Below are 18094 nucleotides of genomic sequence, written 5' to 3'. Positions count from 1 at the left end.
CACAAACTTATGAATATACTAAAAACCATGGAACAGTACACTTGAAAACGGTGGATTTTATGATATCTGGATTAAATAATCAACTAAAAACCAAAAAAGAATGAGCTGATTTAATTCCAAATTAATACACAATTAATAGCAAAGTAGGACAGAAACACTGATACTGTTCTTGGTAGACAGCAATGCTGGTCTGAGAGAACTTGGAGCTTCTGTTATGTTGGGCCCTCCCTGACGGCTGGGAACACTTGGCCTAAGAAATAACCACTGATAATGGATAAGAGTGTGTCATATGTGAATAAATATTTTCCAATGCCAAATCCATTACGGTGTGGATTGAAATGACCTGTTATCCAAGCTGGACAGGGCAACAAGTCACTGAATATCTGCTCCAGGCCAGGTGCTGCCAAGCAGTGGGGAGCCCACAGGGGGACCAGAACCAGTGCTGCCTCGAAGAAACTCAGAAGAGTAAGGAAGAGTCCTGGGAACAAATCAATTACAGGACGGTACCGCACGTGCAACAATACAAAACCTTAAGTAGAAAGGTATAGAGGTGGCACAGAGAAGGAAGTGGGTACATGTTTAAGGGACCTAGGCATGTCACAGGGAAGTGACACCTAGCCTGGGATTTGAAAGACTCACAGTTCACCAGGCAAACAGTGTCAAAACTTTTAATTTTGGTGAAGCTGGAAATCTGATTTTTTGCATGATGGTCTTCAACATATCTCATGATATTAGGGGACTCACAGTTATGTACCCGCAGTGGGAGAAAATGACGAATGCCCACGGATACTACTGTGAGGGTCAAATGTGATAATATATGGAAAAGCACTTTTAAAATTGTGTGGCAATACCCAGATTTACATTATCATTTCCAATCATTCTGAAAGCTACTTGAGAGCAAGCGTTCTTTATTAACACCATATTAAGCAAGGCTTTGTATCACAATAAAGTACAGAAATGGGTACACGGTATGTACTTCGTAAACATTATTAGCTTGATGAATAATCAGCCCCCTTTAGGCTCTCTTTTCAAATTTCACTGACCTGGAATACCTCTAGCAATAACCCCCGTGACTGTATTTAATGATGAGATTATTTTCTACAAAAGAACCATCAATTAAATTTTTTTTCCTCTATCTAATCTAAGCCCATTCAAAGAATAATACACATAAAAGATTATGAATTTGCAAAATTTAAGTACAGAGGACCCCAATTTAGAGAATTAGGTTTTACGTCTGACGATGTGAGTACTTTTTAGTTGTGAAGCATCAGTTTCAATCCTTTGAGGATTATATCTGAGACCACACATCAAAATCTTTTCCCCAGGAACCTCACTGTGAGAACAGACTTTTAACAGATGGACAAACGCAGAGGAAAATCTGTCCTCTCAGCGTCCCTTGCAGGTAGGAGAGTAATGCCCTGGTGTCATCACCCAGATCTTCAGGGCAGTACCAGGGAATATGTGGCACCGACCTCCACAAGCAGGAGACTTCCTTACACCTCAGCATCGAAGATTCACGGAAACTATAGTGCCATTCGAAAGAAAGGCCTTTAGGTAAGATTCCTGACAAAAAACCCTGCAAACTCACAAGGCAGATCCCTACCTGCTTATTACGTCTGAGTCCAATATTCACAAGGGACAAAAGAGGAATTCGAGCAAGGTAAGACGGGGAAATGGATGTAATGCAAGAAACAGAAAGGTCTAGTGCACAGCCATTCTGAGTAAGAGACGAAGACGAATAACCCTGGCTGGCAAGGGGGCTTCGAAGAGGAAACATCAGGAATGCAGGTGCTATCACTGCCCTTTCCGTGAAAAGACTGAGAACACTTCCTCCAGAGCATCTGGCGACTGACCCCAGGGCTCGCCCACCACCCCCGGGGCTCCGTGCGCGGTCGTGGTCAACCTGCGCGAGGGGGGTCCGCCGCGGGCACAGCCGACATCGGCTCTGGGAGTCCGGCCCTGACGACAGCAAAGCAGCGCCCCTCTGGGGGGGCCACCGTTAACGACCTCGGTTATTAGGCGTCGTGTCCGCTGGGCGACGACAGCCCCACCCCCGAGCCCTCGCCGCCGGCTCCCGACGCGCTCCGCTCCGCAGGCCTCCCGGGCCCAGGGCAGCCCCGCCGCTCCGAGGCCCGTCTCCAACCGGGCCCGGGACCCACGCCGAGAGCAGGGCCCGTGACCTTGACTCCCGGCGCCGGGCCGGAAGCGGGTCGCCGGCCGGAAGCGGGCCAGGGGCACCGGACTCACCGTCCGCAGGCAGAGCCGTTCGGTGGGGCCCGCGCGGCCGCCAGGCACGAGCATCGGGGGCAGCCCGCGGGGCCGGCAGGCGCCCCGGCCCCACAGCAGAAGGCACCGGTGCGCCATGGCCGCCGGCGCGTCCCTCGGGCCGGGCGCTGACGGGCGAGCGGCCGCGGACGGCCGCGCGCTCTCGGACGGCCGCGCGCTCTCGGACCTGAGGCCACTGGACTGCTCGCCAGCCACCCCACGCTCTTCTGCGTCTGCTCGCGCCCCGCCCCGCCCCGGCGCGCTGACGTCAGCCTCACGGCGGCGTGCCCTCGGGCAGGGCCTCGGCCCCGCCTCCGTAGCATTCAGGGTCAGGGCGGAGGTGGGGCCTGAGGGGAGGAGCTCAGATGGCGAGGCGGGGCCTGAGGGAGGAGCTCAGAGGGTGGGGCGGGGCTTGAGGGGAGGAGCCCAGAGGGAGGAAGGCGGGGATTGGGCCGGGCTGCTAGCTTTGACGCTGCACGGGCTAGAGCGCGGGTCGGCCCCTCCGAGGCCGCTGCGGCTCCGCCGGGTGCCCCTTTCTCTCAGGACGGAGGCCGTCTTCGACCCTTCGGACACCTGTCTCGGTAGGTCCCTCGTCACATACTTGCTTGAGAGCCTGTTCAGTGGGGCCTTGTCCGTGGCAGGCACCGTCCTAGGCCCTGGAGGAACCAGGGCGGCCGTCAGGAACCGGACCCACAGCACGTGAAAATGCGCGGCCCTCAGTCTCTCAGCAGTGAGAGAAACTTGTGCTCCCAGACGAGGTGGAGTAGCGGGAAACGAGGGAAAATGTGTGAGATACTGTGGCCGGTTAAGTCGTGTGGGCTTTGCCTGGGGGGAGGAGGGAGGGTTCTTTTCCGGTTCGGGTTCGAGTAGGCGAACGTGACAGTAGCTGAGATCAGCACAGCACAGGCTTTATTCAGTGGCCAAAGAACGGAGAAGCGGGAACTGAGTTCACGGGTCAACTTCTGCCCGCCTGGCCGTGTCACCGGAGGGTAGGTTCTTGTTTCCTCACAGAATTCAGAGCCCCACACGGAGGCCACGGAGGCGAAGCGAGGGTTTACTGAGCGACCGCACGCTGTCGGGAGGGAGAGCGGGCTGCTCGGGTGAGCAGCTGCCCTGAGTTTCCTACCGCGAGTTGGTTATATGGGGCGCGGAAACAGCTGGGAAGAATATTCATTACAGGGCGAGACTCAGGGGAGACTTCTCTCCATCTTATTTCCCTTCTCCGCCTCCCCAAGGACGGGGGAGTTTTGGCCCTCTTTGGTCTTTTCAGATCTGTCGTTGCCTCAGGTGCAGGATGGGTACTGCTCCCGTCACAGTGTTAATTCTGTTGTAATGAGGGCATAATGAGCAGAAGGTTACTTTCCGACGACGCTGGAGGTTCCTGCCTTTCTTGTTTGCCTCTAGGACCCCTGTGGTCACAAGATGTATGGTTTCCTGTCAGACTCCCATGCCTCCCTTCTTTGCTCTTATCTGGCCAACTGCCTGCTCTAACACTGGCCCCCTCAAGGAGTTTGGACCCTTAAAATCTTTTAAGGGTCAAAGGGTCGATGGTCCGTCTTCTGAAGCTGCTTCAAGCTGAGCAGGGGCATTGTCCCTACCTGTGGGGTCCAGACCACCTTGCCGTCTGTCAGAGATAGGGGTATCGGGGTCATTGGCAGAAGCAGCGATGGAGACTGTGGAATGGGAGGCTGCAACCCTTTCCAGGTGATGTTGATAGTCCTCATCTTCATGTGGGCTGGGTTGAAATCCCTGGCGTACCATCATCTGCAGGTGAAACTGTTGTAATCTGGAGGAAACAAACTTAACACGCAGGTTAAAAAGGCAGGGGCCAAAAATCAGTAAAAATACTATTGCGATCAGAGGTCCAAGTGGGGGTAGGAACCAGGGGTATGTAATACCCCTCTGACTACAGTCCCAATGGAGTTGGCGCTGGGGTTACCCTTTCCAAAAATGTAGAGCCATTGAGCCTGTTTATATACCTTTTGGATATCTTCTTCCATCTGTCCAGTGGCGTTGATGTAGGTGCAACACGTTTTGTTGATTATTGTGCATACCCCTCCCTTCTAAGCTAGGAGATAACCCAAGGCCAGTCTTTTACCATCACCACATTTGCTAGGGAGTTAAGGGAAGTTGAGAGTCTGGAGAGTGCATTCCCTGTGCTCCTGGCCAGAGTAGGTAGAGTAACTGACAGGTTACAAAGCGTTGCCTTGTGGTATGCAAAGCCTCCCTGTGGGACCACCAAGCCAATAGCAGCTCCAGTTCCTGCCAGGAGGAGGCCAATCGCACACTGGAGCCAGGGATGGGGAATGGAGATATTATATATGGATATTACCCCAGGGGCTAAAAAGGTGAGTGTGTAGGATCCCATGGTTAATCTTTTATGTATGCATTGGTAGCCCATGGCTCAGAGGGGCCTCACGTAGATAGGACCCTGCAGCCTTCCTTTTGGGTGGCCACAAATTATGAGGTGTCCCTTGGAGCACATAGCCATGTCTGGGATCTGTTTTCCTGAAGAAGCTGGCTCTGCCAGGTGAGGTTGGGATTTGTTGAGCAGGTGCAGCTGGGGCTAAGTGGCCCTCCTCGGATCCCCACCTCAGGCAAGTGGGTCTTATATGGATGAAGAGGTTCCTCTTCATGTGAGGCAGTCACGTTATATTTTGTGAATGGAGGAGGTAGAGTGTCCCCTTTCCAGTTTCCAAAATGGGAGTAGGTCGTGGACTCCCGGGATCCCAGGGATGCCAGACATATCCAATGGGTGGAATTCTGTGTCTCATCTAGCTCTGTTGAGGTCACTTCAGGTGTCCCCCTTTAGCATTTGTATCTTTGAATAGACCTTCAACATATGGGTTGTGTCCTACCCCTAAAGATGGCTGTCAGATCATGCAGTCTTGAAAGTTTGAAGATATGATCCCCGTGGGTTTTAGGGAAAGGCTGGGTTCTTTCAGTCAAGTTAATGCAAATGACTGAGGACAGGTTAAAGCATGTCCAATTGACCATGGAGAGAAGCTCTTCTGTGGGTGGGTCCCAAGACCAATTGGACTGGTTAAGAGTATAGAGGGAGGTGTTGGCTGAGGCTGGGTAGAAGATGGGCCACCCCGGGGCCTCATGGGGGTTAGTGTGGCAGACCCAGCAGTTAGTAAGATTTTCTTTTTTCCTATGGTGGAGGAAATTTGTACTATGGAGTTGCCGCTCCATCCCCCTTGTGCAGATATCCACAGGAGGGAAAGAAATTTTAGGGTGAATAATGGCTTCTTGGTGGCAGTGGCGAGCTAAAAGTGAACAGTCTTATTTAAACCCAGCATGGACAGAGGAGTTCTTCCCTGGCAGGGGTGGTTAAGTGAACTGGTAAAATGTAAGTAAGAGAATAATAGCAAAAATGGTGAGTACAAGTCCAACCCACCAAATCATTTTACTTATCTGCCAACGATGTCTGTCCTTTGAGTATATATTCAACTTTTTGGCTTTTAAATAGGAGCCTAAGGGCTTTGGTGGGCTCACAGGTCCAGTTGGAGGTGTCTTCCTGTTCATAGCCAGGGTCCTGTTTGGACTTAAGAGGAACTGGCTTGATTTGGGACAGGTGAACCCAACTGTTGATCCCTTGTAATTTAACTGCAATAGGGGTGCTGAGAAGGACCTAGTAAGGGCCCCTCCACTTGGGCAGTAATTGATCAGAGGGGGACCCTTCTCTCCATGTTTTTAGGAGGACAAAATCTCCCAGCTGAATATGAATGGGGTCAGTTTCCTGGCTGGGGGCCTGATTTCCATATTCTGAAATTGCCTTTTGGACCAGTCCCAGATTAATTAGGTACTTAATAAGCTCACTGGTTTCAGTATCCACCAAAATGTGAGAGGATAAAAAGGGCCTACCATAAGTCATTTCAGACGGGCTGAGCCCTAGCCCTGTTTTAGGTGCCCCCCTGATTCTTAAGAGGGCTATAGGTAAAAACTTTGTCCAAGGTTCTAATGTCTCTTGACAAAGTTTAGCCAGGATTCTTTTTAAAGTTTGATTTGCCCTTTCCACCTTCCTTGATGGCTGAGGCCTCCAGGCAGCATGGAGGTGGTAGCAAATGCCTAGGGCAGTAGAGATTTGTTGGGTAACCCTAGCCACAAAACAGGGACCGTTATCACTTTGTAAAGACCGTGGAAGTCCAAACAGAGGAATTATTTCCTTTAGTAATGCCTTTATTACCTCCTGAGCTCTCTCGGTCTTAGTTGAAGGCTTCCACCCATCTGGTAAAAGTGTCAATAAAGACCAGAAGGTATTTATATCCCTGGGAGGATGGCATCTGGGTAAAGTCTATTTGCCAGTTCTCCTCTTCTTTGGACGGGCTGAAGGAGAGGTGGAGGCCTTAGTTTTTCCCCTGGGTTATTATGGTAACATATATTACAGACCTCTGTGACCTCTAGGCTAGTCTGAGAAAGGCCCATGCCAGAGAAGACTTGTTCCACCAGGCTAGTCAAAGCATCCCACCCCAGATGAGAGAAGTCATAGAATGATTTTTAAATATTCCATTGTAATGCTCTGGACAGCATTATTGTTTGTTCCTTAATCCACAGCCATTGGGGCCCTCTTGGTATCCCCTAGTTCAGACCCACTCTATTTCCTTGATTGTGTACAGGGGTGACAACAAAGTGGGCTGGGGGTTGATTATGAGGGAGTAAGGTGGCCTGAGCTGAAGGTGTTTTTTGGTTTTTGCTTTTTGAATTTTATTGAAGTATAGTTGATTTACAATGTTGTATTTCTGCTGTACAGCAAAGTGACTCAGTTATACACATATATACATTCTTTTTCATATTCTTTTCCATTATGGTTTATCATAGGATATTGAATATAATTCCCTGTGCTATACAGTAGGACCTTGTTGTTTATCCATTGTATATATAATAGTTTGCGTCTGCTAATCCCATACTCCCAACCCTTCCCTCCCCCACTCCCCTCCCCCTTGGCAGCCTCAGGTCTCTTCTCTATATCTGTGCGTATGTTTCTGTTTCATAGATATGTTCATTCTTGTCATATTTTAGATTTCACATATAAGTGATATCATACGGTATTTGTCTTTTTCTTTCTGACTTACTTCGCTTGGTAGAATAATATCTAGGTCCATCCCTGTTGCTGCAAATGGTATTATTTCATTCTTTTTTTGTGGCTGAGTAGTATTGCGTTGTGTGTGTGTATACGTGTGTGTGTGTGTGTGTGTGTGTGTATATCACATCGACTTCATTATCCATTCATCTGTTGATGGACATTTAGGTTGTTCCCATATCTTGTCTTGTGAATAGCGCTGCTATAAACATAGGGGTGCATGTATCTTTTTGAATTACAGTTTTGTCCAGATATATGCCCAGGAGTGGGATTGCTGGATCATATGGCTACTCTATTTTTAGTTTTTTGAGGAACCTCCCTACTGTTTTCTATAGTGACTGCACCAATTTACATTCCCACCAACAGCGTAAGAGGGTTCCCTTTTCCCCACACCCTCTCCAGCATTTATTATTTGTACACTTTTTGATGATGGCCATTCTGACTGGTGTGAGGTGGTACCTCACTGTAGTTTTGGTTTGCATTTCTCTAATAATTAGTAATGATGAGCATCTTTTCATGTGTCTATTGGCCTTCTGTATGTCTTCTTTGGAGAAATGTCTATTTAGGTCTTCTGCCCATTTTTTTTTTTTTTTTTTTTAAGAAGATGTTGGGGGTAGGAGTTTATTAATTAATTAATTTATTTTTGCTGTGTTGGGTCTTCGTTTCTGTGCGAGGGCTTTCTCTAGTTGTGGCAAGCGGGGGCCACTCTTCATCGCGGTGCGGGGGCCTCTCACTCTCGCGGCCTCTCCTATTGCGGAGCACAGGCTCCAGACGCGCAGGCTCAGTAGTTGTGGCTCACGGGCCTAGTCGCTCCGCGGCATGTGGGATCCTCCCAGAGCAGGGCTCGAACCTTTGTCCCCTGCATTAGCAGGCAGATTCTCAACCACTGCGCCACCAGGGAAGCCCCTGCCCATTTTTTGATTGGGTTGTTTGTTTCTGTGTTACTGAATTGTATGAGCTGTTTGTATATTTTGGAAATTAAGCCCTTGTTAGTCACATCATTTGCAAACATTTTCTGCCAGTCTGTAGGTTATCTTTTCATTTTGTTTATGCTTTCCTTTGCTGTGCAAAAGCTTTTAAATTTGATTCGGTCCCATTTGTTTATTTTTGCTTTTATTTCTATTGCTTTGGGAGACCTAAGAAAACATCTGTATGATTTATGTCAGAGAATGTTTTGCCTATGTTCTCTTCTAGGAGTTTTATGTTGTCATGTCTTATATTTAAGTCTTTAATCCATTTTGAGTTTATTTTTGTACCTGGTGTATTCTAACTTCATTGATTTGCATGTGACTGTCCAACTTTCCCAACACCACTTGCTGAAGAGACTCTCTCTTTCCCATTGGATATTCTTGCCTCCTTTGTCGAAGATTAATTGACCATAGGTGTGTGGGTTTATTTCTGGGCTCTCTATTCTGTTCCATTGATCCATACGTTTGTTTTTGTGCCAGTACCATGCTGCTTTGATTTCTGTAGCTTTGTAGTATTGTCTGAAGTCTGGGAGGGTTATGCCTCCTGCTTTATTCTTTTTTCTCAGGATTGCTTTAGCAATTCTGGGTCTTCTATGATTCCATATAAATTTTAGGATTATTTGTTCTAGTTCTGTGAAAAATGTCAGGGGTTTTTTGATAGGGATCGCATTAAATCTGTAGATTGCTTTGGGTAGTGTGGCCATTTTTACAATATTAATTCTTCCAATCCAAGAGCATGGGATTCTTTCCATTTCTTTGAATCACCTTCAGTTTCCTTTATTAATGTTTTTTTTAGTTCTCAGCATATGTCTTTCAACTCCTTGGTCAGGTTTATTCCTAAATATTTTATTTTTGGGGGTGCAATTTTAAGAGGTACCATTTTATTATATTCCCTTTCTGATATTTCATTGTTGGTGTAAAGAAATGCAATCGGTTTCTGTATGTTAATCTTGTATCCTGCTACCTTGTTCTATTTGTTTATCAGTTCTAGTAGTTTTTGTGTGGGCTCTTTAGGGTTTTCTCTGTATATTATCATGTTATCTGCATATAATGACAATTTTACCTCTTCCCTACCATTTGAATAACTTTTATTTCTTTTTCTTTTCTGATTGCTGTGGCTAAAACTTCCAGTACTGTGTTGAATAGAAGAGGTAAGAGTGGGCATCCTTGTCTTGTTCCAGATTTTAGTGGGAAGGCTTTCAGCTTTTCACTGTTGAGTATTATATTGGCCATTGGTTTGTCATAAATAGCTTTTATTATGTTGAGATATGTTCTCTCTATACCTACTTTCAAAAGGGTTTTTATTATGAATGGATGTGGAATTTTATTGAATGCTTTTCCTGCATCTATTGAGATGATTGTTGTTTTTGTCTTTTCTTTTGTTGATGTGGTGTATCACATTGATTGATTTGCATGTGTTGAACCATCATTGTGACCAGGTTGGTCATGGTGTATGATCTTTATGTGTTGTTGGATTCAGTTTGCTAATATTTTTTTTGAGAATTTTTGCATCTATATTCATCAAAGATATTGACCTGTGATTTTCCTATTTGGTGGTATCTTTTGGTATCTTTTGTGTGGTTTTGGTATCAGGGTGATGGTGGCTTCATAGAATGCCTTTGGGAGTGTTCCTTTCTGTTCAGTTTTTGGAAGAGTTTGAGAAGGATCTGTATAAGTTGTTCTTTGTATGTTTGGTAGAATTCACCTGTGAAACCATCTGGTCCTTGACTTTTGTTTGTACGGAATTTTTATTTTTTCTTTTTATTTATTTTTAAAATGTATTATTTTAAAAAATTTATTTATTTTATTTATTTTCTTTTTGGCTGCATTGGGTCTTCATTGCTGCATGCGGGCTTTCTCAAGTTGTGGCGAGTGGGGGCTACTCTTCATTGTGGTGAGCGGGCTTCTCATTGCGGTGGCTTCTCTTTGTTGTAGAACACAATCTCTAGGCATGTGGACTTCAGTAGTTATGGCACACGGGCTTCAGTAGTTGTGGCTCACGACAGCCTCTTTTATGATTTGAAGATCTTGGATCATTGTATATTCCCCATTTAGTTTGAGAACATGTGGGATTGGAGTATTACAAGGAGATTGGCATGGCAACAAAAGCCCATATTTGATGAATTTTGAGATCAGGGATTGGAGGCCTCATCAAACCTCTGGTTTTGTGGGGTATTGATGCTTGGAAGGGAAGTTATTAGCCTCCTTTAAGGTGATTTCACAAGAGTGGCAATCTTTGCCTGTCATTAGATTTCCTGGTCCCAGACCTGTGGCTGTATGAGTTCTTTAATTTCTGGGGAAATATTTTGAGCTGGACTGTCCATGTCTTGTATAATGCATAGTCTAGCCAAAAATAGGTCTTGGTTTTGGTTTTCAGGGACAGTAAGAGTCACTTACTCAGGGAGAGAAAGATTTGGAAGAATGAAATCTCTTCCTAATAATGGGCTGGGGCATTCAGGCATGACCAGAAACTTGTGAGTTATAAGAGTCTTTCCCCAGGTGCAAGTTAGAGGGGTGGTGAAATGTTTTCATTTTGGCCTTCCTTCTCCACCAACAATAGAGCAGGTTTTGGGGGGCAAGGGGCCTAGCGTGAGAAGTCAGGACAGAGTAAGTGTCTCCTATGTCTAGTAGAAACTGGACAACCTGCCATGTCAGTGGTCACCTGTGGTTCCTCCCATGTGATAATGACTTTCTTCTTGGGAGGTCCCAGGTCCCATCAATCAACCACTGCCATGACTGGCAAGGGGGAATTTCCCCACTCCCTTTGGAGCTGAGGGCATTCCCTTCTCCAGTGGCCCATCTTCTTACAGAGTGGGCATGGTGTCTTGGGTGGAGGCTAGAACCTGTTTTCTGGGCATTCCTTGATCCGGTGTTTGGGGCTCCCACAGTTAAAACAGGCTCCTTTACCTGGCAGGGGTCTTCTGGGAGTGCCTTTGGTGTGACCAGGAAGTGAGTTAGGTCCTGCCATGATGGCTGCCAGAAGCTTGGCTTGCTAATGGTCCCTTAAGTCACACTGTTCCTTCCTGTCCTTCTCACCCTGGTCTCTGCTGTTAAAGACACTGAAGGCCATATCAATAAAAAGGTTGCAAGGGGTTTGGGGGCCCCATGGCAAGCTTTTGACAGATGTTGGGGGCTGACAAGCTAATGAAATGGGTTGCAAGTACAATGTGTCCCTCAAAAGTGTTTGGGTAGGGGCTTCCTACCCAAACTTCCCTGGTGGCGCAGTGGTTGAGAGTCCGCCTGTCAATGCAGGGGACAGGGGTTCGTGCCCTGGTCTGGGAAGATCCCACATGCCGCGGAGCAGCTGGGCCTGTGAACCATGGCCGCTGAGCCTGCACGTCCGGAGCCCGTGCTCGCAAAGGGAGAGGCCACAACAGTGACAGGCCTGTGTACCGCAAAAAAAAAAAAAGAAAAAAAAAAGTTTTTGGGTCAACAGTCATATACTTTTAGAGGGCATCTACCAGCCTGGCCTGAAATAGGGCTGGATTTTTGTCCTGACCTTGAGTGATCTCTTTAACCTTATCATAAATGACAGGTTTAATTATGTATAGTTTCATCCCTTCAGTGAGGCAAAGGATCATGTGGTCTCTTTTAGGGATACCAGTTTAGCCTGGCTGATACTCCCAATTGGGATCAATCAGTGGCACTGCCATCATGCCCACAGGATAATGATTGGATAGGGCAGCGTGTAATCCATTAGCATATGCTTGAGCCTCTGCCCAAATGTAGGTCTTTTCCTCAGGGGTGCAGCAGTGGGAAATGGCAACATTCAGGTCCTTCTAAGTGAGGTCGAAGGAGAAATTTAGTCCCTGGAGTTCTTCAGCGAATCAGCTAGGGTCCTCGAAGAATGGGTGTAAGCAAGTGCAGCACTGGTTAAGGCTGGACAAAGAAAAGAGTTCAGGCTCAGTAGTTGTGGTGCACAGGCTTAGTTGCTCTGCAGCACGTGAGATCTTCCGGGACCAGGGCTCGAACCCGTGTACCCTGCAGGAGGATTCTTGACCACTGCACCACCAGGGAAGTCCGTGTATCATATTTTAGATTCTACATATAAGTAATATCATATTATTTATATATATATGTGTGTATATATATCCCATCTTCTTTATCCATTCATCTGTCAATGGACATTTAGGTTTGTGTGTGTGTGTGTGTGTGATATGATACTATGTTTTTACTTTTATTTATTTTATTTTTAGAATAAAATTTAAAAAATATTTATTTAATTAAAAATTATCTTTATTGGAGTATAACTGCTTTACAATGTTGTGTTAGTTGCTGCTGTACAACAAAGTGAATCAGCTCTATGTATACATATATCCCCATGTCCCCTCCCTCTTGAGCCTCGCTCCTGCCCTCCCTATCCCACCCCTCTAAGTGGTGACAAAGCACCGAGCTGATCTCCCTGTGCTATGCAGCAGCTTCCCACTAGCCATCCATTTTACATTTGGTAGTGTATATATGTCAGTGCTACTCTCTCACTTCATCCCAGCTTCCGCTTCCCGCCCTGTAACCTCAAGTCTGTTCTCTACGTCTGTATCTTTATTCCTGCCCTGCCACTAGGTTCATCATTACTGTTTTTACAGATTCCATATATGTGTGTTAGCATGCAATATTTTTCTCTTTCTGACTTACTTCACTCAGTATGACAGACTCTAGGTCCATCCACCTCATTACAAATAACTCAATTTCATTCCTTTTTATGGCTGAGTAATATTCCATTGTATATATGTATATCTTCTTTATCTATTCATCTGTCGATGGACATTTAGGTTGGTTCCATGGCCTGGCTATTGTATATAGTGCTGCAATGAACATTGCAGTATATGTATCTTTTTGAATTATGGTTTTTTCAGGGTATATGCCCAGTAGTGGGATTGCTGGGTCATATGGTAGTTCTATTTTTAGTTTTTTAAGGAACCTCCATACTGTTCTTCATAGTGACTGTATCAGTTTACTTTCCCACCAACAGTGCAGGAGGGTTCCCTTTTCTCCACACCCTCTCCAGCATTTATTGTTTGTAGATTTTTTGATGATGGCCATTCTGACCGATGTGAAGTGATACCTCATTGTGGTTTTGATTTGCATTTCTCTATGTTTCCATGTCTTGACTATTGTAAATAGCGCTGCTATGAACATAGGGGTGCATGTATCTTTAATTTTAATTTAATTTTTTTTTTGGCTATGCCATGCGGCATGCAGGATCTTAGTTCCCCAACCAGGGATTGAACCTGTGCCCCTGCAATGGAAGTGCTGATTCTTAACCACTGGACCACCAGAGAAGTCCCTGCATGTGTCTTTTAGAATTATAGTTTTGAATGAGTATATGCCCTGGAGTGGGATTGCTGGATCATATGGCAACTCTACTTTTAGTTTTTCTGAGGAACCTCCCTACTGTTTTCCACAGTGGCTGCACCAATTTACGTTACCACCAGTAGTGTAAGAGAGTCCCCTTTTCTTCCCACCCTCTCCAGCATTTATTGTTTGTAGACCTTTTTTCTTTTTTTTAATAAATTTATTTTTATTTTTTGGCTGTGTCTTTGTTGCTGCGCGCAGGCTTTCTCTAATTGTGGCGAGCAGGGGCTACTCTTTGTTGCGGTGCGTGGGCTTCTCATTGTGGTGGCTTCTCTTGTTGCGGAGCACGGGCTCTAGGCACACAGGCTTCAGTAGTTGTGGCACACGGACTCACTAGTTGTGGCTCGTGGGCTCTAGAGTGCAGGCTCAGTAGTTGTGGCTCATGGGCTTAGTTGCTCCGTGGCATGTGGGATCTTCCCAGACCAGGGCTCGAACCTGTGTCCCCTGCACTGGCAGGTGGATTCTTAACCACTGAGGCACCAGGGAAGCCCTGTTTGTAGCCTGTTTTTTTTTTTTTTTTTTTTTGCAGTACGTGGGCCTCTCACTGCTGTGGCCTCTCCCGTTGCGGAGCACAGGCTCCGGACGCGCAGGCTCAGCGGCCATGGCTCACGGGCCCAGCCACTCCGTGGCATGTGGGATCTTCCCGGACCGGGGCACGAACCTGTGTCCCCTGCATTGGCAGGTGGACTCTCAACCACTGCGACACCAGGGAAGCCCAAGACTTTTTAATGATGGCCATTCTGACTGGTGTGAGGTGGTACCTCATTATGGTTTTGATTTGCATTTCTCTAATAATTAGTGATGTTGAGCATCTTTTCATGTGCCTATTGACTGTCTGTATGTCTTCTTTGCAGAAATGTCTATTTAGGTCTTCTGCCCTTTTATCGATTGAGTTGTTTGTTTTTTTATTGTTGTTGAATTGTATGAGCTGTTTGTATGTTTTAGAAATCAATCCCTTGTCGGTTGCATTGTTTGCAAATATTTTCTCCCATTTTGTAGGTTGTCTTTTCATTTTGTTTATGGTTTCCTTTGCTGTACAGAAGCTTGTAAGGTTGATTAGGTCCCATTTGTTTATTTTTGTTTTTATTTCTGTTGTCTTGGGAGACTTACCTAAGAAAATATTGGTACAATTTATGTCAGAGAATGTTTTGCCTATGTTCTTTTCTAGGAGTTTCATGGTGTCATATCTTATGTTTAAGTCTTTAAGCCATTTTGAGTTTATTTTTGTCCATGGTGTGAGGGTGTGTTCTAACTTCATTGATTTATATGCAGCTGTCCAACTTTCCCAACACCACTTGCTGAAGAGACTGTCTTTTTCCCCTTTTTATATTCTTGCCTCCTTTTTTGAATATTAATTGATTGTAGGTGTGTGGGTTTATTTCTGGGCTCTCTGTTCTGTTCCATTGATCCATGTATCTGTTTTTGTGCCAATACCACTCTATTTCGATTACTGTAGCTTTGTAGTATTTTCTGAAGTCTGGGAAGGTTATGCCTCCTGCTTTGTTCTTTGTCTTCAGGATTGCTTTAGCAATTCTGGGTCTTTTATGGTCCCATATAAATTTTAGGATCATTTGTTCTAGTTCTGTGAAAAATGTCATGGGTGATTTGATAGGGATCACATTAAATCTGTAGATTGCCCCCAACATTCATATTTGAAACCCCAACTTCCAATGTGACTGTATTTGGAGATAATGCAATATCCCTTATGAATATACATGCAAAAATCCTCAACAAAATACTAGCAAACCAAAGCCAACATCATATTTGAAGGGTTATACACCATGACCAAGTGGAATTTACCTCAGAATGTCAGGTTGGTTCAACATAATAAAATCAATGAATGTAATACATCACGTTAATAGAATGATTTTTTAAAAATCACATGATCACTCCCACAGTATGGCCGGCGACATTAGCTAGCGCTCGCTCTACTCTCTCTAACAGGGAAACAGTGGACTACAAGAGACGGAGCTGTATCTGCCTCTATTTCCAGCAGACTCACGTTCAACTTTCATTCACACACACACACAAAAAATAAAGCCGGGAAAATTTTATTAACCCCTTTAAAAAAAAAGTTAATATAAAATTACAGCAAAAAAGGAACCTGAACTTTAGTAACACAGCTGGAACAATCCGCAGCGGCGGCGGCAGTGGCGGGAGAAGAGGCTTAATTTAGTTGATTTTCTGTGGTTGTTGGTTGTTTGCTAGTCTCACGGTGATGGAAGCTGCACATTTTTTCGAAGGGTCCGAGAAGCTGCTGGAGGTTTGGTTCTCCAGGCAGCAACCCGACGCAAACCAAGGATCTGGGGATCTTTGCACCATCCCAAGATCCGAGTGGGACATACTTTTGAAGGATGTGCAATGTTCAATCGTAAGTGTGACAAAAACTGACAAGCAGGAAGCTTATGTACTCAGTGAGAATAGCATGTTCGTCTCCAAGAGACATTTCATTTTGAGGACATGTTGTACCACCCTCTTGCTGAAAGCACTGGTTCCCCTGTTGAAACTTGCTAGGGATTACAGTGGGTTTGACTCAGTTCAAAGCTTCTTTTATTCTTGTAAGAATTTCATGAAGCCTTCTCACCAAGGGTACCCACACTGGAATTTCCAGGAAGAAATAGAGTTTCTTAATGCAATTTTCCCAAATGGAGCAACATATTATATGGGACGCATGAATTCTGATTGTTGGTACTTTTGTACTTTGGATTTCCCAGAGAGTCGGGTAATCAATCAGCCAGATCAAACCCTGGAAATTCTGATGAGTGAGCTTGACCCAGCAGTTATGGAACAGTTCTACATGAAAGGTGGTATTACTGCAAAGGATGTCACTCGTGAGAGGAATTCATGACCTGATACCAGGTTCTGTCATTGATGCCACACTGTTCAATCCTTGTGGGTATTCAATGAATGGAATGGAATCGGATGGAACTTACTGGACTATTCACATCACTCAGAACCAGAATTTTCTTATGTTAGCTCTGAAACAAACTTAAGTCAGACCTCCTATGATGACCTGATCAGGAAAGTTGTGGAAGTCTTCAAGCCAGGAAAATTTGTGACCACCCTGTTTGTAAATCAGAGTTCTAAATGTTGCACAGTGCTTTCTTCGCCCCAGAACATTGAAGGTTTTAAACGTCTTGATTGCCAGAGCGCTATGTTCAATGATTACAATTTTGTTTTTACCAGTTTTGCTAAGAAGCAGCAACAACAGCAGAGTTGATTAAGAAAAATGAAGAAAAAACTCAAAAAGAGAACACACATAGAAGAAGGTGGTGGCTGCTTTTTAGATATTGATACCAAGGGCCCTGCTTTCCATAACCACCACCTTGTAGTTGCAGAAAGCCCTAGATGTAATGATAGTGTAATCATTTTGAATTGTATGCATTATTATATCAAGGAGTTAGATATCTTGCATGAATGCTCTCTTCTGTGTTTAGGTATACTATGCCACTCTTGCCGTGAAATTGAAGTGCATGTAGAAAAAACCTTTTACTATATGAAACTTTACAACACTTGTGAAAACAACTCAGTTTGGTTTATGCACAGTGTAATTTTTCTCCAGGTATCATTCAAAATTCCCCACAGACAAGGCTTTCATCCTCATTAGGTGTTGGCCTCAGCCTAGCCATCTGGGACTGTTCTATTAAATTGCTACCAGGATTTTGCATCCAGTTACCTCCACTTTCTAGAACATATTCTCTACTAATGTTATTGAAGCCAGTTTCTACTTCATACAGATGTTTTTGCAGCACCAATCAAAGTTCTTCTTCCACAAGTCGAGTCCTCTATGAAAATGACTGCAGTTATCCATTTTGTGTATTACTATCTCACTGCTTCCTATACTTGTGTGACTTTAATCGATTCATTCCTCACCATGGTGTCTCCCTCCCAACCACATCCCCTCCATAAAGCAATACACTGTTACACTGTGGGTTTACACTAACCTTATACCCCAGAGGGGGAACGGGGGGATGGACCCTGGGCTTAATTTTCTTTTAAGGTCAAGGGAGTTTGGCATTTTTCATTACCATGAGCTCTTTTGGAATACGCTGGTGTTGATTAGCAAAGAAGGTGTAGATTGATACTAGGGAATATTGGCAGAACTGTATGGAAACTGTATGCCACTCTGTGCCCTCATTAAATGAGATTAGCTTCTCATGGGTACCATGTCTTTATTAACTTGCTAAGTAGTAGTATAAAAAATTATAACTAAATTTGTTAGCAAGGAGATTTAAGATAAAGGTTGTGTTGGATTCAACAAGTCAAGTCAGCTCAGGTGATTCACCTCAACTTTTACTTTCATAGCCATTTCCACTAATTTCTATTAATGATACGCCATAAGCTTTGGTTCAAAGCAGAATCGATGTCTTTGCCATCTTGTGACTTAAAAAGTTATGTGACTTTGTGATGCATGTGATAGTGTTCT

The 18094-nt window shown here is 45.0% G+C and overlaps 1 protein-coding gene and 1 pseudogene across 2 annotated transcripts in view; one reads left to right on the top strand and one right to left on the bottom strand.

Annotated features, from left to right (window-relative positions):
• AFG3L2 (AFG3 like matrix AAA peptidase subunit 2) overlaps window positions 1-2433 on the bottom strand; it is a 28040-nt gene extending 25607 nt beyond the window's left edge. The window contains exon 1 of the mRNA XM_079717080.1: window positions 2248-2433. Within this exon, the coding sequence (XP_079573206.1) occupies window positions 2248-2364 (117 nt within the window). The 5' untranslated portion in view covers window positions 2365-2433. The remainder of the gene's footprint in view (window positions 1-2247) is intronic.
• A 13453-nt stretch (window positions 2434-15886) lies between these two features.
• On the top strand, window positions 15887-17008 carry LOC307062160 (S-adenosylmethionine decarboxylase proenzyme-like; annotated as a pseudogene). Its single transcript has 2 exons — window positions 15887-16002; window positions 16363-17008. The product of its transcript is annotated as an S-adenosylmethionine decarboxylase proenzyme-like (transcript).
• The last annotated feature ends 1086 nt before the right edge of the window (window positions 17009-18094 follow it).

The sequence above is a fragment of the Hyperoodon ampullatus genome, assembly GCF_949752795.1.
Source record: "Hyperoodon ampullatus genome assembly, chromosome: 13".
Classification (NCBI taxonomy): domain Eukaryota; kingdom Metazoa; phylum Chordata; class Mammalia; order Artiodactyla; family Ziphiidae; genus Hyperoodon; species Hyperoodon ampullatus.
This window is presented reverse-complemented; position numbering and strand designations above follow the sequence as displayed.